At 48.5% G+C, this 20,546-nt stretch overlaps 1 protein-coding gene across 2 annotated transcripts; it reads right to left on the bottom strand.

Annotated features, from left to right (window-relative positions):
- Positions 1 to 999: 999 nt before the first annotated feature.
- SLC19A1 (solute carrier family 19 member 1) lies at positions 1,000 to 16,688 on the bottom strand. 2 transcript variants are annotated; one of them, XM_066575737.1, is made up of 6 exons: positions 16,627 to 16,688; positions 14,505 to 14,763; positions 9,459 to 10,215; positions 6,846 to 7,038; positions 6,621 to 6,762; positions 1,000 to 1,914 (listed from the first exon to the last, which is right to left on the bottom strand). In XM_066575737.1, the coding sequence occupies exons 2-6, from the start codon at positions 14,745 to 14,747 to the stop codon at positions 1,735 to 1,737; spliced, it is 1,515 nt and encodes a 504-aa protein (XP_066431834.1). In that variant the 5' UTR covers positions 14,748 to 14,763; positions 16,627 to 16,688; the 3' UTR covers positions 1,000 to 1,734. The 2 variants fall into 2 exon arrangements, with proteins under 2 accessions (XP_066431834.1, XP_066431833.1); XM_066575736.1 differs by having other exon boundaries at positions 16,538 to 16,686.
- Positions 16,689 to 20,546: the final 3,858 nt, after the last annotated feature.

Genomic DNA, 20,546 nt, shown 5'->3' with positions numbered 1-20,546 from the left:
CCCCGTTCACCCCCGGCGCCCCACGAATCTTTTCGCCCGAGTAGTCATTTACTCGAAAAAAAGCGATGCTCGATTCCGAAATGGCCCTAAACGAGTACGTTCGCTCATCTCTAATGACTAACGAACCCCTTTGGGTTTTATTTTTTAAGTATAGCACATGTACAGTTCAGGCACACAAAAACACCCGTGGGAAACGCCCTCATGCTTAGTTTCAATGGGACGACTGCTGGCTAAGGACAGCACAAGCGCCAGCGTCACCGCTCAGGTTGTTGGCGCTTGTGCAGAGTGTTTAGACAGGCAGATCGCTGCTGGCTGCTTGCTCAGTGCATCACATTCTATGTGAAGCGCTGAGCGTTTACATGCAGCGAGAAGTGAGCGAACCAGCAATGACTTTTAGGGTGGTTTCAGACGACCGTATATCGGCTCAGTTTTCACGCCGAGCCGATATACGATGTGCTCATCTGCAGGGGGGGGGGGGGGGGGGGAATTGAAGAGCCAGGAGCAGGAAATGAGCTCCCGCCCCCTCTCTGCCCCACTGCACTATTTGCAATGAAAGGAGGCGGGACGGGGGCAGGGCTAAGTTACGAGAATTAGCTCCGCCCCATCCCACCTCTCCTCATTGCAAATAGTGCAGAGGGGCGGAGAGGAGGCAGAGCACTGCTTCTGGCTCTTCCAGGCTCCCCCCTGCAGAGAGAAACGACGTATATCGGCTCGGCGTGAAAACCCGGCCAATATGCGTTCGTCTGAATCCACCCTTATGCTGGTTGAAAGTGAGTGATAACATAAAATAAATGAAGAGTAAATGATGTTTTTGCATTTAGATGTAACTATTATTGTGCATTTTTGTTCGTTTTAATTTTGTGCGATAATCGTCCCGTATACATGGCCCTATAGACATCCTTTTTTAATTTTAAGGAAAAAAAAAAAAGAAGCATACCATAAAAATGCATAAAAGAAAGCAAGCGTGACCAAAGCATTACAATTAAAAAAAACAACGAATTGTGTGTTTTCCTGTGTTTATTTTGGTCCAAAAGGTACAGCAGATGTACAAACCACATTAATCAAACCAATTCTTATTATATATACAGACAGTAATAAAAATGGTAAGTGCACTTGTACCCCCCGAGAGTGCGCCCCACATTACTCCTAACACTGTGCAGAATAGAAAATAACTGCCTCCCCGCAAACCGTAATTCACCACGTGCGTATGGGCAGATCTGGTGGGGTCACATTTATCCCAACTGGCTGAGTCTACTACAGCGGATGACCGTCTCCCATCAGGGCTTCCTATGTCATTAGTTATTCACTTGTGTTATTGGCGTCAGTTCCCAGAAATCCAAGAGTCATTCACAGTTACACGGAGACAGGTGGTAAAAGTAGTGGTTTCTAATACTAAATACTTGAATCGCTGACATCCAAGATCACAAAAACCTCCGTTTTTTGGCAACGCCAAATCCCTGAGATTCTTACTTCTAAGTCGCACTCATTGGTCTTGGTAAAACGGTTCATTCTTCCGAGACTCCTAGCAGCCTACACACAACTCTCATAGCGATGTTGCGCAAGACGGTGAGCCCCCGCGGCACGAAGTACAAGATGTACCTCCATGCGGCACAACTAAGTCTCGTTATACCTAAATATAATCTAACTGTGACAGGTCTGCACGCAGCGCAGGCCGATGCTGGGCAAGTGCCAATACTGGACCGCGGTTCACCTACGATTGGCCATGAACTGGATTCATGCATGCGACTCGATAGTAGATTTATCAGTCGGCACTTTTTGCTCGGTGGTTTCTTCCAGCTTGGTTGGTTGGTTTTCTTCCACATGCTCCTGGCGCTTGTATCTGATGATAACACAGGCCGCTCCAACAAGGTAAGCTACCGCCAAGACTGTGAAGTAGCCAAAATACACATAAAACTGGAAGAAAGAAAAAAAAAGTGTCAGACAACAAGCCAGCTTCTGAGTAACTCTGTTCATGTCCATTACTGATCACTAGAGATAAGCGAGTATACTCGCTAAGGCACATTATCTCCCTGCTCGTCTCTAAAGATTTGGGGGGGGCGGGGGAGAGCAGGGAGGAACGGAGGGGAGATCTCTCTCTCCCTCTCTCCCCCCTGCAACTCACCTGTCACCCACACCGGTCCCTGAATCTTTAGAGACGAGCGGAAATCCGCAACAAAACCTGCATGTCTGAATGCAGATTTTGATGTCGAATTGCAGGCAGAATTAAACCACTTTTAATTCTGCATCAAAAAGCTGCATGAAGGCACATGGATTTAGGTGCAGGTTTTTCTGTACGTTGCGGACACATTTTGCCCATCTGAAAGGTCCCTTAGAATGCTTTTTGACGAGTGCCACTAACACTATGTGTGTGTGTGTATATATATATATATATATATATATATATATATATATATATAGGTTGTGCCAAGATTTCTAGTTATCCCCTCTTAATAGGATAAGGGATAACTGTCTGGTTGGTGGGGTCAGACCGCTGAGACTGCAACCTATCACGATGACAGGGGCCCTGACTGAATGGAGCAGGAGTCGAGAATGAACGCTGACGCTCCATTCATTTCAATGGGATTGCCAGAGATATTAGAGTTCTAGCGCTCACTTGTCTCTGGAAGTCCCACTGAGATGAACAGATTGGCAATGCGCATGTTCAGCGGCTGCTCCGTTCACAGAGGGACACAGGATCCCTGTTTCCTTCATTCCGTGGATCCCACCAATCAGATAATTACCCCCTATCTTGTGGATAGGGGATGGCTTGCAGTTATGGTAAGCTAGTAAGACATTCATGGTCCCAGACTGTCATTGCAACTGAAAAGCAGCTCACGATCTTGTCGCAGATGGGCGATTCGGACAATAGAGGGCAAGTGTCAACCGCTCAATACAATGGCAGCCAAGCAGTGCCATACATGTACGGTGCTCCTCATTAAGGACACAGTTTTTTTCCACCCTGACATTCCAAAAGCCATAACTTTGTTTTTCTGTTGTGTAGCAGTACGAGGGCTCGTTTTGTTTTTGTGTTGCTGGATTCTAAGTCCTATAACCTTTTTAATTTTCCACGAACGTAGCTGCATGACGGCCTGTTGTCTCTCGATGACAACCTTCGGTACAAAGTCAGCGTCCAAAAAAACGCTGTGGAGCCATCAGCATCGAAACTTCGGGGAGTTGCATGCCTTCCCACATTCGACCTAGTTGTACGTCAGCTTTCATATAACTCCAGGTTGTCAATAGCACCTTTCCGAGGGAGGAAGCGGGACGATCTCGGCCACCAATGAAGAAAAAAACTCTTTGTGATCCATAACCGCTTCTGGTTGAAGTCCCGTGTTGATCATCGTTGAACAGAACTTGTGACGAAAGGTTCCTGGTTACCTTTTGACTATCTTGAAGGAGTCATCCTTGCAGCCGACTACCACCAGAATGTGGGGGACCAAGGACCCAAGGTCTGAACTCTGGAGCCGGGCCGCATAGCTGAAGGGCAGCCTGGCTCTAATGGCGCGTATCTGTACGTCCCCAGCCATGCCGTCGACTACTTGGTTAGCTGTAGATCGAAAGGACTCGTGCTAAAAGATCCTTCAACCCCATAATCCTGGGGGCTTCCGACGAAGTCTAACCTTGGATAGGGACTGACGGGTTAGTTAACTAGGATTGGGTTGATTACCAACCTATCGGTGCAACCGCATGAACCACTAGGCACAAGAAGTTGGCCGCACAGCAAGGGCACACTGGTACGGGAATCTCGCTGGTCCCTTTTGAGGTAACCTCAGTAGTAGAAAGGGATGACCGCCAAGGATTGCCAACAGTACAAGCCTAGCATGTCTCACGGTCTCCTGCAAGCAATAATGCACGCAGAATGCAGGAGGATCACAGCGTGCCCCTGGGTCCGTCCAACTTAACTCCGTTGGACGCGTTAACTTTCCAATGCGATCCGTGGCGAATGCTCCAGTAGCTCAATTAGAGACTGGTCTGAATTAGAGTTCTCCTTATGGGCCGCATCTGCCCATCCACATATAGGGGAAACGTGGGCTGTTCTGCACCCATCAGGAGCAGCAGGGAACTTTGTCTCAACCGGTGTCATGCCCGTAGGCTATCCACATCCGAATGTACGCGGCTGATAGAACTAGTCGTCCAGATTCCTTGCAGTTTAGAGACCGCCCGAAAGGGAGCGGCTCCCAGCAGATCAGCATGTCATAGATCTGACCGCAAGGGCCCCCCCCAGATGTATCTATAGTTCCCCATCTCGCTGTCGGAGTTGGGACCCAGAATCGCCACTGTACCTAGACCGGGCTGTGCGAAGGACAAGATGCTTTGACTAAAACGTCCCTGTCTGTGGCGAGAGCGCACACAGTATGAGGTTGTGGACGGCTCCAGCCTGCGGTTCTATTATCGGAGATTGCAGTAAGGTTGCCTGCAAGAACTGCAGTTGGTCATCGCGGGAGAAATATCCGTTAGGTAAAGGTCTGCTGCTCAGCTCATCCGCTGTAGAGCAGGGAGAAGGCGCAATGTGTTTGCAGAGTTCCTATGACTAGTACTCTTTCCATCTGGAAGGTACCACAGGTCTCAGCAAGCCTGGAGCAATGCTGACCATCAGATCGAGCCCTCGTTCGTAGGACAAGATATTCTCAGTCTGGATTTAAATCTTGGCGTGTAGCGAGAGCGCACATAGCACGTGGCTCTGGACGCCCCTCTTCATGAGTCCTCCTTGACTCAGACACCGCGGTACATCTGGCTGCATGGAACTGCCGGAGAGGCGCCTGAAGATAGTGATGGCTCAACCGGGACCGGAGCATACACGAGGAGCGACGAGTTCGGAGGATTCCCTGAGCACAGTACTCCTTCTGGTATGGGAGGTACCACAGGTCTCAGGCAGCCAGGAGAATGCTGACAAGAGTTCACAGACTGTTGCCACAAGACCGATATTCTCTGACTGGGTGTAATCTCGTATCGTAGCGAGAGCGCACTTATATGTGGCTCTGGCCGCCCCTGTCCGCATGTCATCCTGGACTGCTGGAGGGGCAACCAGTGAGCTACTATTAGTGAAGGCTCAACCTGGTGCAGGGCAGACATGTGGGGGCGCTGCGTCCAGAGAGTCCCTGTGTATGTGCTCTTTCCGGTATAGAAGGTACTACAGGACTCCGCAAGCCCGGGGTAATGCTGACAACTGGCTTGAACACTGTTGTCAGTAGGACGAGCTTCTCTGTTGGCTGTAATCTCGTACTGCAGCGAGAGCGCACATAGTATGTAGCTCTGGCCAGCCCGTCCACGTGGCATCCTGGATGTGGACACTGTGGTAGGCTGGCTGACGATACAGGGGAGCTAGTAGTCGGCCAATGTTCAACCCAGCCCGGAGCAGACGATAGGAGCCATGACTTCAGGGACTCCCTGTATGAGCACTCCTTGTGTATGGAAGGTGCTACAGGACTCAGAAAGGCCGGGTAATGCTGACAGTCAGTTTGGACGCTGCTGTCAGTAAGACAAGATATCCTTGCTGGATGTAATCTCGTGCCGTAGCGAGAGCGCACTTGGCATGTGGCTCTGGCCGGCCCCATCCGCGTGTCATCCTGGACACGGACGCTGCGGTACGCTGGCTGCAGGGAACTGCAGGAGGGGCAATAGGGGAGCTACCGATGCAAGGCTCAACTCGGTCCAGAGTACTGCAGGAGTCCGGGATGCCGGACCATGAGAAGGGGGGGGGGGTGGGGGGGGGTGGGGGGGGATCTATGGCTGGCGGGTCACATCCAGGTTAGGGCCTGCATGTTCACCTCTGTTCGCCGTCCTCGGTGGGTTAACAGGGAGAGTCGTGCCTCCCTGTTATTCCCTTGTCTTTTGGCAAAAAATGAAAAAGAAAAAAATAGTCTCTGTAGGTGAGACAGTCTTCCTCCTACGACACTAAGCAAAAAACTGAGCTAGCATGATGCTTGCAGGGGGGTATAGCTAGTGGGAGGAGTTAACACTATTATGCTTAGTGTCGCCTCCTAGTGGCAGAAGCTATCCCCAAGGTCTTTGCTGTGTTCCCCAATGATAACAGACAAGAAATTGAAGTTTCCACTAGCACAATTATCAGGATGTCCCAAAAACAACTATTCTGGCACCATTTTTTCAGTTGTTCTACGTCCTCAATTTGTGATAAATAACTTTGCTGCGATCACCACTGACCACAAAATCCAAGGTGGGAAACAGCTGGGATCAGAGTTAGCTCCCATCCTGGGCATTGCAGCAGCGCGTCAGCTGTACATCGCCTTTACATTGCTGTGCAAGAGCTACAGCCACCTAGTGCCACAGATGTACAATTGCTAAATGGATTATCCCACCAAGATCATTTATTACCTATCCACAGGCTAGGTGATATAGGATTGCTTGCTGAGGGGCTGACCGCTGGGATCACAAGAACAGTGCCCCCTGAATCTGGTCGCTGAATGAAGTGGTGGTGTGCAAGCCACCACCGCTCCATTCACTTGCATGGGAGATAGCCAAGCACATCACTCGACTAAGTCCTATAAAAGTGAATGGAGCGGCAGTCCGGCAAACTCAAGGTGCACTGTTCCTAATTCTTGAGGGGGTCCCGGCAGTAGGTAGGATAGCCCTTTTAAAACAGAACATGTCTCCTATATTACCTGAGGGTGCACAGAAAGAGCCAGGCCTCTCTTGTCAGCGATAATAATGGTGATGATGGTTTTCAGTATTGTGGCGAAGAAGGTGTTAACCCCAAACACCAGTGCACACAGTTCTTTGGACATAGAGCTAGCGATCTGGAAGCTGAACGGAAATAAAATGCAGAATTCTCAGAGATCACATATAACACAAGTATACATTAAAGCACAAACATAGGCGTTACTTACATGGCAATAGGAACCAAGAACTGGTAAGAGCCGCGGAAAAGGACATAGGCCATGTAGCACACCCAGATGTTCGAGGTGGTGTTCATGAGCATAAGAAGTCCGGCCTGGAAAGCGGTGACCACCCCGATGACCAACTCCGACCAGAGATTCCAGCGGATCTTGATATATCCTGCAGCAAATGAGGTCATCGCTCCTGGAAGTGGAAATAAAAGTATTAGTATTCATATTGCTCTGGAGTTAACAACGGAACATCATAGCATACAAAAGCATCACATGAAATACCACTACCTAGATTTGGTTGAAAACAGATAAAATCTGTTCATAAATGTATTGTCTTGCTTACAGTGAATGTTATCCTCAATGGGACCGCCAGAGATAGCCAAGCGCTTGTACTCAGCTAGTTCCATCAGACCCATTGAAATGAGTGGAGCTGCACCAATCCATTTCAGCTCTTCCTCACTGCGGAGTGTGCAGGGAGCCCACAGTGAGGAGAAGGGGGGGGGGGTTCACAGGACCCCTATTCTCAGGATCGGTGAGGGTCTCAGCAGTGAGACCCTCATCGATTAGAATTTTACCACCTATCTCTATGAATAAGGCTGCCTGTCCGCCGCGGGATACCGCCGCCCGGGAGCAGGAGCTGGCAGACGGATCTCCGCTGTCCGCCTATCTGACAGATATAAAGACAGCGGCAGCAGCAAAGGTGCAAACAAGAAAAACGATTCATTGCCCCATGTGTCAAAAACAGACAGGCAACGTTTCAACCCGAAGGTCTTTTTCAAGCCGCTATGGAGAGCTTTCACTGCATTCCCCACGGCCGGATTATTGCTGCGGGGGAACGCAATGAAAACCCGCCCGTGGACAGGCACCCTAAGTAATAAAAGACAATCTCGGGAATACCTCCTCAAAACAGACAGCTAATGTTGATACAGTCAGATGAGCTACTGGAGGCTGGAAATCACTTTCTATGTAGAGAACAGAAGCTTCTCCAGGGTACCAGAAAAGTAAAGTGGAGCTGCCCTGGTGTCTCTCTCCCTCTCCCCCCCCCCCCCCCCGCTCCCCAACGCAACTCACCTGTCACCCGCGCCGGCCCCCGAATCTTTAGAGACGAGCGGGGAGATACTCGGCTAAGGCACTACTCGCTCGAGTAATGTGCTTTAGTGAGTATACTCGCTCATCTCTAATTAAGAACTTTTATTTCCATTGTTTGGCTCCATCCTTGGAGCTGAACAACAAAAATTCCAGAAGTGCCAAATGGAATGCTATCAGATGGACCCCGCTGACCAAAATAGGGTGCACCCAGCTTTCAGCATGCTGCCCAGCATTTTCACAGATACAGTAGGGGAGCATGCTGCGCTATTTCGACTGAGATTTTATCCCAAATGGAGCCTCGGATGCAGATGTGAACATGGACTTAGTAAAGCTGCACTGACTCGCAAGTTGCTGCGATGATCGCAAGAGATCCCAACTCACTGGATTTCTTGAGATCTATCAGGCTGCAGTTGCAACAACCTGTGAGACGCAATGCAACCACATTTACTTCAGGTTATGATCTTGCAAGACAATACTGCAATCTTTGGCCATGCAATGGGTGTTACGGCCAAAGGTCTTGTGTAGCGCTGGCTGAAGGCTCCTTGCACACAGCCGGGGCGACCCCAGCGTACCTGTCTGACATCTTCTAGTCTGTGCTGCAGATGTGCCAGCGCACATGCGTTGTACAGATTGTGCCAGGCCATGGCTAGTCGATGACGCGGATCCCGCAACCTTTCCGCATTGATGATTGCGGAAGGGTTGCGGGGTGGATGGCTTCCATTGACTTCAACGGAAGTCGTCTGCACGGAAGCCGTAGACAATCGCAACATGGTGCGACTTCCTCTCCGTGATCGGAAAATTGCAGCCAATTTTCACTCCTGTAGAGGAAATCGCCTTTTGCCATAGCATGCTATGGGCGGCATTTGCTGCGGAATCCGGGGGCAGACACCCGCTCCGGATTCCGCAGTGCAAATTTGCAGCCTGCCTTAGTCTTACAGCTAAAGACGAGAAAACTCCTAAAACCCCTATTTAAAGTGACAAAATTCTATCCCACAATTGGAGGGGAAGCGGGAAACATTACCTAAAGTTTTTTTTTCTGTGCCATGCCTCTGATCCGTTCCAGGTCCCATTTTCAGGAATCCAAGATGGCCGATGCAATCTTCAGACTACCTAACCTCTACAGTGCAATAGTTACTTTAGACTACCAATGCACAATACCCATCATCTGATTGGCCGGAGCTGCTCATGTGATCAGCACTGGCCAATCGGAGAGCAGTGCACAGTGTGTATCAGGTAGTTAGAAAATTGCTTCAGCCAGAGGGTTGCTTTAAGGAATTGCCATTTTGCTTTTATGGTACACTCATTAGAAAGCTAAACCAAGGGCGTAAACATAAAGAAAACCTCGCAATCTAGATCACTTCCACGGTCACCATATAGCCCTAGCCTACAAAATACAATGGAATACCCACTTGACTGCCATACTACTACACTCTGACCATGACTACCTTGACTTACTGTGATATTAACATTTAAGAAACTGATGCAAAATACAAAGGTTTTACAAGTTCTCCGTGGGAACCTTACCAAGCAATGTAGAAAGAGCATCAACACCACCGTTGTACACCTTGCGGTTGTTTTTGGTGGGATGGATCTCATTCCATAGAATCTGCACATAGTACAGCATAAGGTAATACCCAGCAGAATTAAAGATCCACCACAGCGACCAGATCCGTAGTCTGGGATGACGTACCGTTCCTTTCAGTTCTAGGAGCATGCGGACAAACACAGAGTCTTTGCACTTAAAGCACAACCCTCCACCACCTTTGCCTTCAGGATTCATCTTTTGGAGCTCCGACCGGTGAACCCCATTTTCTTGCTTAGAAATGCTTTTATTGAAGAAAAGACTTTTCTTGGGACGTTTCAAAAAAAGAGTGAGGATCAGGCCAAAGGACATGAAACCCAGCGAGATGTAGTTGAGAGTCATAAATTGGACGCCAGCTACAGTGACGCACAACTGTCCTAAGACAGAACTGAAGAATACCCCCATAAGCACAGAAGACCGGGAGTACCCAGCGGCCCTCTGGTACTTGGAAGGGGAAACCAGTGAGAAGATGTATGAAGAATATGCCACTCGGGCTGCCATGGTGATGCCGTAGAAGAACTCCATAAACTGCATTGCAATGACATCTGTTCCGAAGATGAGCAACAACCAGACGGAGATGTGACTGAGGCTCTGGAGTATAAGGACTGGTTTATACCGCAGGTAATCAGTTAGAAGGAAGACCGGCACCAGCACCGCCATGTACGAGTAGCTCAGCACTGGAGTGATCTCATTAGTGACCTACAAAGACACAAAATAAAAGGAGGGTTAGGTTAAATAGATAGCAAACAGGAGGGGAGTCAAAGGTAATAAAGGAAGAGCCAGTCTATCTGGGACTGAATAATCATTACAGTAAAGGATATAAAACCAAGCTGGCGATACAGAGCTGAGAGAATAGCGACCCAATATGGGCTTCACGGCCAACGGGAGACAGAACGTAACAAAATCTGTCACGTTGTACCCTCATTTCATTAGTAATGAATGCAGAAATCCACAAGGTTTACTTACTTTTTCTTGCAACTGTAAACCCTACTAGTTTACCCCTTAAAAGGAATGTTGTCATAAAAAAAAAAAAAAAAAAAAATTCCATACTCACCTATTCCTCCCCCGTCGGTCTCTTTACCAAATCTCCTCCTCACTGAGCTTCTGCAGTGCGCACGGGTCACCTCATCGCACGCCAGCCCGGCTTGTTACGACGGCTGCATTCCTCACATTCTTCTTCTGGGCCGGTTAAGTGAAGATCACGGTGTTCATTGGCTAGGAAGGAATACTAATCTATCTATGAGCAGTCTCTGCAGTAGATCGGCACTCCCCCTGCTGGCCTGTGACGTAACGTACATTGGCTGGCAGGAAGAAGACTGCCTGTGAATGTACGTAACCTCACAGGAAGGAGAGGAATCAGGCAGCTGGAGGTGAGGTGATACCCCCCACCCCTCCCCTCCCCCCAGACTGCAGGAGACAGGAGAAGATAGGTGAGGTGAGGATCTGGTAAGTAGACTGATGGGGAAGAAATAGGTAAGTGTAGAATTTTTTTTATGATGGAACCCCTTTAATGACAGGGCCATTTTTTTTCCTCCTCCCCACTTTCAAAACATCATAACTCTTATCTTTCCTTCTGAGTAGCAGTTTTTCTTTGCAGGACAATTTGCAGGACAATTTGTATTTTTCTATAGTACTAAAAATACGGCGGGAGGATTAAAGTCCCTGCTTCTGCAAGCAATCAGAAGCAGGTCGGGTTGTCAGCTGTTAGTCCCACTGAGAACCTGAAGGAGAAGGCAGGAGGGGTTTTTAACCCCTTCTGCCTTCTCCTTTCCTGAGTACACAGAGCTATATACTAAGAAGTGAAAGTGGAAGTGTTTCATCCACTAATCATGGCGGCAGTCAAGTGATTGCCGGGATTTCCTAGCACAGCAGAGCTGCAGGGTCTTAGCAGACCCTGATCAGCTCTGCCAGTGACTATTGTCACTACAGGGGATGTTTTTCCTGTAACTGGGGCTCATTTGGATGCCCCAGCTACAGTGGGAAAGTGTCAAATAAAAAACAAACATGTGAATGTCCCCCAGAGGTCTTATATGACGTCATGGGGAACATAGAGCATAGAAACATAATTACATGAAGTAAAACAACAATAAATACATATAAAAGAAAATAACCCAAAGCCGACGCCAACCAAAATCGTCGCTGTATGCGCCCTGTGATCCAAAACCATACATATTATATATTAAAACGTCTAACAAAATGAGGCAGTAAAACACCACATGGGTAAAATCCCTGAAAAGTGTCTGGTCCTCAAGGTACAAAACAGCTTGGTCCTTAAGGGGTTAAGGGCATGTTCACATGGAACGAATTTGCTGCAGATTGTCTGCAGGGGATATTCTGCATCAGCTCTGCAGCTGGAAGTCTGCATCAAAACTCACATTTGGTGTGGATTTTGGCAGTTTTTAATATGGATTTTGGTGTGGAATTATGCCCTCGTTCCACAGAATATCCGGTGCTAACATTGACATGCTGCGGTTTTAAATTCTGCACCAGATGTCAATTTCCACAGGGGTTTTGTGTGAATTTTTTCCGTTGCGTGTAGATGAGATTTTGAAAACCTCATCCACTCTTGGGCTACTGTAAATGTCGGGGATTTTCAATGAGGAGGGTCCACATGGAAAATCTGCAGCAAATCCCCCCCGTGTGAACGTGCCCTAGTGGTGACTTAGTAATACACACAAGAGCAATGTAGAGAATGTTGGGGCAGCCTGAGCATCTACCAAAGGAATAGACACACTTAAAAGCCCCTGGAGGACCCCTCAGAAGCAGTAAGTCTTTGATGGCCCTTTTACAGGGGCTGACAATTGGGTAAACAACTACGCGAGCGCTGACGTCACTGCTAAGGTCGTCAGCGCTCGTGCAGAGCGTTTACACTGACAGACTTCACCCCCGGATCGCTGACTTCTCGCTTCACCCCCGGATCGCTGACTTCTCGCTTCACCCTCCATATGAAGCGAGGAGCGTTTACACAGAGCGACAAGCCCGCGATCCAGCAATAGTTTTTATGCTGAAAGTCAGTGATAAGATCCTGCGAACGAAAAACGAGCGATCTCTGTGCACTTACACGCGACGATTATCGCTCAGATTCGTTTGCCTGAATGACGTTTGAGCGGTTATCGCCCCGTGTAAATGACCCATTACAGTAGCTTATGACAATGCAAATTAGTAGTCCAGCCTTGCAGGAGAGATGTGTTTTTTCGTTTCATTCGCAGACATTTTGTCTTGGCACAAGCCTGGAGAGGAGCCACATTTAGAGCATGCACCACTACAGAGCCAAAAAAGTGCCAAAGGTGAGTAAAAATAAGAGTGAAAAAGAAAAGTTTTTGTAGGGGGGGGGGGGGGCAGGAGAAAAACTCAGTAGAAAGCCCTGTGCATTTCCTAAAATTGCTATTCCTGACAGCAGCCCAAGGGCCAGTCCTTCGCTAGCAGTGAGCAGGTTCCCTTTAACTCATAGGTAGCTTGTGGCGCGGTGACGGCCGTCTGGGTTTAAGGAGGGAACAAAGGTTACAGTTCGCATGCTTTCACAGCAGTTTGCTGCTTACTACATTCCTCAGTAAGTAAAGCAGGGGTGAAAATCCCTAAGAACAAGCTAAGACAATCCCTGTGGGTTATAAGGCTTGGCATTAGACTGCAATCAGTTCCCGATAGCCTCTGGATGTACTTTAGCTATGGATGGATTACGGCGCTGCCATATATCACTCAAGTCCCGACCAAAGTCCTCTCCGGAGGGGGGTTCCCCACGCAGCAGTTTACTCATAAATCCAATGGGTCTCATTTATCAAACCTGTCTGAGGGCTCACGTCTACCGGGTTTGTATCTGTGTATTACGTGTGCCTTGCACTGATCTGTGATACGCGGTGAATGGACTTTCATTATCCATGAACACCGGCGTGTGAACACTGGCATATCGAAAAGCAAGAGAAATAAATTGCAGCATGCTCTATTTCTCTGCGTATCGTACACAGGTGTTGCGATATGCGCCGCAGGAGCCGCCGCCCGGGAGCAGGAGCCGGCAGTCGGATCTCTGCTGTCAGCCTATCTGACATGCTTACCGCAGAGAATGGCGGCAATTCACAGCATGCTGCGATTTGCCGGCCGCAGGCGGAGAATCGCTATGATTCTCCGCTCGTGGACAGAGGGGCTGTGCTTTGCTATAAAATGCGTACATTACACTCCCGGCCGGATTATCGCAGCGGGGAACGCAATTCAATAACGCCCGTGGACAGGCAGCCTTCCGGTGTTCGGAAACTAGTTGCATCCTGCGTTTGTGCTTAGGTTTTAACAGATCTGTCTTCATTTTCAAGTAGATTGTGGTCAGTTTGCTTCAGTTATGCATCCAAGTGTCTGTTTTTCCCCCCTTAATTAAAGGATCCGTTATTAAAATGCACACTAAGGGTGGTTACACATCAGTGCTGGAACTTCCAGACGGAGGTTCTGCCGCAGATCTGGAAGAAAAAGTGCATCATGCAGCGTTGTTTCTTTCAGCCAAAAGCCAGACAGCTGAGCAGAAACCGAACGGACCCCATTATAGTCAATGGTGTCCATTTGGTGCTGTTTGGTTCCGTCCCAAGAAGGATCCAATTGGCCGGGTGGCTGGATACCTCTATCCTGCTTCCTAAACGGAGCAGGAAAAAGGAACCCCGGTTGCAGATGTGAAACCATCCTTAGCCATTTACTTGTTTCCGTTAGGATCAATTCGTCATGGTTCCACTGTAAGGACAGAAAAAAATGCTGCAGTCAGCATTTATTATCCAAAAACGGAAACATGACGGAACTGAAGAGAACGGAAACTATTGATAGCATTCCTTTTTTATTATTGCAGTCTATGGGGTTTTGCAGTCCGTTTTTCCGGACTGCAGGTAGAAAAGAAAAACTGACCGCCAAACACAGCCTGATGCAGTAAAAAGACGGTATGCCTCAACGGCACGGCCAAACCACGGGATGACCCTGGCCTAAAATGTTGTCATGTAGCCAATCTATGGAACCCATACCTGCTCTTTGGTAAAATTCATTTCCGGACTGAGAAGGAATGGCGTTATGAAGCTCTCTCCGGGGCGGAGCTGAGTCATGAACCCATAGTAGCACAAATAAAAGAGCAAGAACTTCCATCCTTTGAGTTCCTCGCTGGGCGCAGGCGGCTCCTCGGAAGGGGATGGGGTTTCTTCCACCGGAGGCTCCTGTTCCTCCCCCTCTGGAGGCTCCTGCTTCTTATCCACTTCACAGTCTGGATCCATAATAACGGATTCTACCCTGTGGGATGATAAACATTATATTCTCACCAATGATAAAGGAAGCATCTTCAGGAAAATACAAACCTTCAAACAATAAAAATGTAGTAAATAGTCAAGAACGATCACATTAGGAACAAACTAAGGCTGCCTGTCCACGGCCGTGACCGAATATCGCTAGCGGGAGGGGGGAGCACTGAGAGGTCTCCACGATGAGCCTATCTAACAGAGGGGCTCACCGCGAAGAATCCTGGCAAATCGCAGCATGGCGCGATTTTAATCCCGTGAGCGGAGAATCGCTATGATTCTCCGCTCGTGGACGTCGGCCTGCGGTTTGCATAGTTAGCCTATGGAAAGCTTTTCGCAGCGCGATCCGCGGGTGTGATCACTATGACCATCGCCTGTGGACGGGCAGCCTGAACATGTTGTATTCCAATATATATATAGATTTAGATTTCAGTCCCCGTTCTTTGACCTCCACAACTTTTTTTTATTGCTCCATGGATGCAGCTGAGCGAGGGCTCTGTTTGAGGGCGACCTGTAGTTTTTAATAGGTACCATTATGGGGTACACACAAGTTTTTAGTTAGTTTCTTCGTGGAGGCAAAGCGACCCAAAAAGGCTATTCTGTCATTACGGTTTTTTTTCTCATGGCGTTTACCATGCTGGATAAATCATTTTAATGGCTCATGCCTACGCTCCCCCCCCCCCCATTTTTACAGACGGGGCAAAATGCAAGACTTTTTTTTTTAACTGTACTAATTAAAAAAAAACAAAAAACTTTATTAAATGTTTTTTCGTCTCCATAGGGGACTTGTACTGGCAATCGTTCCATCGCTTATACAATATACTGCAGCAATGAAGAACTAAAGTTCTAGGCTTATAAGGCTGGGGTCAAACGGGACGGAACTGCTCCGGAATCCCCATGCGGACGCCATGTACGGAGGTTCTGCATCCATTTTTAAAACTAAGAACTAAGCAGCAAAGTGGTTGCAAAAATCTCGCTCCAACGCTGCAGACAAACCGCATGGAAACTGACATGACGTGTCAATATTGGCGCCGTTTCCGCGTTGGGCTCTGTCTTCTATGGGGAAATGTTTCCGCAGTGGATACAGGCTGAAAAGCTGCTTCAAAACCCGCGTGGGATTTAAAGCGGCCTTTCTGCTATGGAAATCTCGCAGAATTTCCTTGCGTGCCCGCTGCAGACATTCCGCGGGATTTCCGTCCCGTGTAACCCCAGCGCCATTTCCTTCAGCCAAACCGAACGGACCCCATTATAGCCAATGAATTCCGTTTGGTTCCATCCTAAGAAGGACCCGTTCGGCCGGGGTTTAGTAGCGGTGCTGGTACCTTCCGTGCCTCTCGTCACCCCATGCCGGTGGTCCCGTTACATCGCTGCCCATAGACTAGTATGGAGATTCATCTTTATGGGGTCACTGATGCACAACATCGGCGGGCACCTCTCACCCTGGGATGCCCGCTGGCACCATCTCTATAAGCAGGCATTGCATCCTATGGTGCAAATCACCCTGGCACAACAATACAGGTAGGTAGTCCAAGAATGGCCACATCACGTGGGTGCCCAGTGGGCATACAGGGTGCCAGCAGCCAATGGGGCAAACAAGGCATAGCAACATGTTGAAGCCACCCTGATTCTGCAGTCCAACACACTCCTGTGTGGCACACATGACACTGCCCACTGGTGCCCACAGCAGCACCCTGGGACTGGCACTCTGCCACGTGTCTCCTAGTGGGGCAGCATGAGGGGGCTGGCAGCGCTCACATGCATGCAGTTACCTGTGTCCGCCGCTCTCCTGTCAGCGCTGGGCTCGGGCACAGCATACAGCTCCCTGTCACTCACATCACAAGCTGCCTTCTACACTCACCAGCCAGTCCGCTGCACATTGTCACTACATTACCCGGCGTGCCACATCGAACTACACTTCCCAGCATGCATCTCCATAGGGGGGAAAAACACAACAACACGTAATAGGAACGCTAGAGCTCCCTCTAGTGGCTCCCAGGGAGCGTTACAGTCCAAGCTGTTCGCGCTCTCCTATTCTGTGTGTTTGAGGAGAAGGAAATCACTTCGTCCTGGGCGCATGGAATATATATATATATATATATATATATATATATATATATATATATATATATATATATATATATATATATATATATATATTCCACTGTAGATGTGTGTATATGTGTATATATATATATATATATATATATATATATATACACATACATACATACATACACATATATGTATATATATATATATATATATATATATATATACACGCACACATATATACACACACACACATATATATATATATACCGAGGGTCGTGACCGACTAAACAGCTAGTAACAACAACATCTCTCTCTCTATATATATATACATATATTTAGAGTTGTTGTTGTTGTTGGCTGTTTAGTCTGTGACGACCCTCAGCGACACTAAGGCCTAGTGCCCAAGGCCGTAATGGGCTTCGCAAGCAGAATTCCGCAGCAGAGTCCGTCACGGCTCCCCCCCAGAGACCCCATACTCACCTCCGGAACCGCTGCCCGATGTCCCGCATCCCGTGCCGGCGCACATGCGCAGTAAACCGTTATATGACACGTTCACAGCGTCACATGACGTTGGTGGGTGGGGAACGGTTTTCACGCTATCTACCGCTGTGCTACAGCAGATGATAGCATGACAGACGGCTTCCATTGAAGTCAATGGAAGCCGTCTGCGCGTACGCCCGCGGCAAATAGAACATGCCGCGGGTAAGTACGGGTGAATTCACGGGGCGGAATTCCACGGTGGAATTCCGCACCATGAGCATTGCGCTATTAGGTTCAACAGAACCCAATAGCTGCGGGGCAGCGCCGCGGATTTCCGGCGTGTGATACGCGGCGGAAATCTGCCCATGGGAATTAGGTTTAAAGGCGAGTTCCCTTCATGTTTTTCGGTTTTGCACTGCTTCTTTCAGTTATGTGATATTGTAAGGTGACCAGATGTCCAGATTTAAATGGGACAGTCTTGCTTTGGGACCTAAGCAGAACACCAATTTGTCCCACTTTTTGGTGACGTCTGGTGACTTTTTTAAAGTGATTACCCGCCGAAGTGTCGCGGCTCCCCAGCCGGTAATCGCTCTGCAGCACCGCGGTCCTGGATACACACACTGACGGCAGTGTGTGCATCCGGGTTCCTCCTCCCCTGTCCTCTCCTCTTTGTTTTCTAAAGAAGGGAGGAGGCGCTGCTGCAGGCGGACACATGCCTGCCGGCAGCAGCGCTGAGAGAAGCGTCAGCACTGTGAAGACCAGGAGGGTAAGTATATGGGTCACTGCGGAGGTTACTATTATTGCTGGGCTGGTATAGGGGAGCACTAATACTATAGGGCTACTGTGGGAGTCACTGTTGCTGAGGCTAGTATAGAAGAGCGCTAATAGTATTGGGGCTACTGTGGGGGGCACTATTATTGCTGAGGCTAGTATATAGGAGCGCTAATACTATTGGCGTTACTGTGGGGGACACTATTATTGCTGGCCTGGAATAGGGGAGCGCTAATACTATGTGGCTACTGTGGAGGTTACTACTATTGTTGGGCTGGTATAGAGGAGTGCTAATATAATGGGGCTACTGTTGAGGTCACTATTATTGCTGGGGCTAGTATAGGGGAGCGCTAATACTATTGGTGCTACTGTGGAGGTCACTTATTGCTGGCCTGGAATAGGGGAGCGCTAATACTGTGGGGCTCACTATTATTGCTGGGCTGGTATAGAGGAACGCTAATACTATTGGGGCTACTGTGGGGGTCACTGCTATTGCTGGCCTGGAATAGGAGAGCGCTAATACTGTGAGAGCCACTATTATTGCTGGGGTGGTATAGGGGAGCACTAATACTATGGGGCTACTGTGGGGGGGGCACTATTATTGCTGGGTTTGTATAGAGGGGCGTTAATACTATAGGGCTATTATTGCTGGGGCTAGTATAGAGGAGCACTAATACTATTGGGGTTACTGTGGGGGTCACTATTATTGCAGGCCTAGTATAGGGTTGTACTAATACTGTGGGGCTACTGTGGGGGCACTCTTATTGCTGGGCTTCTATGATGATGATGATTATCCGTTCAGTCACATCCGACCCTCGTCACTCCATGGATCAATGTTCTCCACGCATTTCTGTCTTTCACCTCTTCTTTCAGTTCGGCGATTGACATGTTCATGGTGGTCTTGCTTGTATCTAGCCATCTTGTTCTTTGTTGTCCAGATCTTCTCTTTCCACTGACCTTGCCAAGCATCAGTACTGTTTCCAGTGAGCTGTGGCCAAAAAAAGAGCCGCTGTTTGATGATTTTGCCCTGTAGTGATATTTTTGGTTTGATGGGGAGGCTTGTGTAGGGGAGGTAATACTATGGAGCTACTGTGGTGGTCACTATTAATGCTGGGGCTAGTATAGGGGAGCGTTAATACTATTGGGGTACTGTGGGAGGTCACTATTATTGCTGGGGTTGGTGTAGGGGGCACTATTACTACTGGGGCCAGTATAGGGGGCACTATTACTATTGAGGCCACTCTGTAACATGCAGGTCATGATTTTCGGTCATACATAGTGGCAAGAGAGACATTACTAAACATCTTTCTACAGCTCGTCATAAAGATGCAGTGGGTGCGAAAGCGTCTTCAAAAAGAATGGTCACGTTTTTCTCAAGGTCTGAATTCGGAGAGGCGGAAGCAAAACGAGCCGCAGCGGAAGGTACATTAGGGTACCACAAAGTTTGTCACAATCGCTGCTTTCGGTACACGGACTGCACATCCAGACTGATACAAAAACTGTTTGATTCTCAATTCACATGTGCAAGGACAAAATGGGAAGCGATCATGACTAACGCATTGTGCTCTTTTTTGATGGATCAGCTGAAGGAATCACAATGACAATGTCAATTATTTGACATTGTGTACTGATAAGAGATGAGCGAACGTACTCGTTAAGGGCGATTTCACAATCGAGCACCGCTTTTTTCGAGTAACTGACTACTCGGGGGGCGGCATGGTGGAGCGGGGGGGGGGGGGGGGGTAGCAGTGGAGAAAAGGGGGGAGCTCTCTCTCTCCCCCCCCTCCCCTCTGCAACCCCCCGCTCACCCCCGGCGCCCCCCATTTCTTTTCGCCGAGTAGTCAGTTACTTGAAAAAAGCGGTTCTTGATTGCGAAATCGCCCTAAACGAGTATGTTTGCTCATCTCTAGTACTGATGCATCTAATCACAAAATATATCAAACTGTACCCGCTATTGGTCAGATATTTTGCTTCACTTTCAGGCATTGAAATCAAAATCTTAGATGTTCGATCTCTTCCCGCTGAAACAGCAGATACAATTTGTGATTTTATTGTTGATGTGCTGCAGAAACATAGCTTGAATGATAAGACCGTGCTGACAATGCTAATACTAATTTTGGCAGCCTCAAAAGGAGAGGAGAAAATAACGTATTTGCAAAATTGCAAGAGCATGTTGGGAAAAATGGGTTGGAATTGGCTGCACTTAGAGATGAGCGAGCATTGCCCTTAGTGAGTACCTGCCCGCTCGGAAGAAAAGATTCGGATGCCGGTGGGGGAGAGCGGGGTGGGAACGGAGGGGAGATCTCTCTCTCCCTCTCTCCTTCTCTCCCCCCTGCTCACTCCCGCAACTCACCGCTCACCTCCGCCGGCACCCAAACCTTATCTTCCGAGCGGGCAGGTACTCGCTAAGGACAATGCTCGCTCGAGTAATTGCCCTTAGCGAGTATACTCGCTCATCTCTAGCTGCACTGCTCA

Source organism: Eleutherodactylus coqui, chromosome 8, assembly GCF_035609145.1.
Source record: "Eleutherodactylus coqui strain aEleCoq1 chromosome 8, aEleCoq1.hap1, whole genome shotgun sequence".
Lineage (NCBI taxonomy): Eukaryota > Metazoa > Chordata > Amphibia > Anura > Eleutherodactylidae > Eleutherodactylus > Eleutherodactylus coqui.
This window is presented reverse-complemented; position numbering and strand designations above follow the sequence as displayed.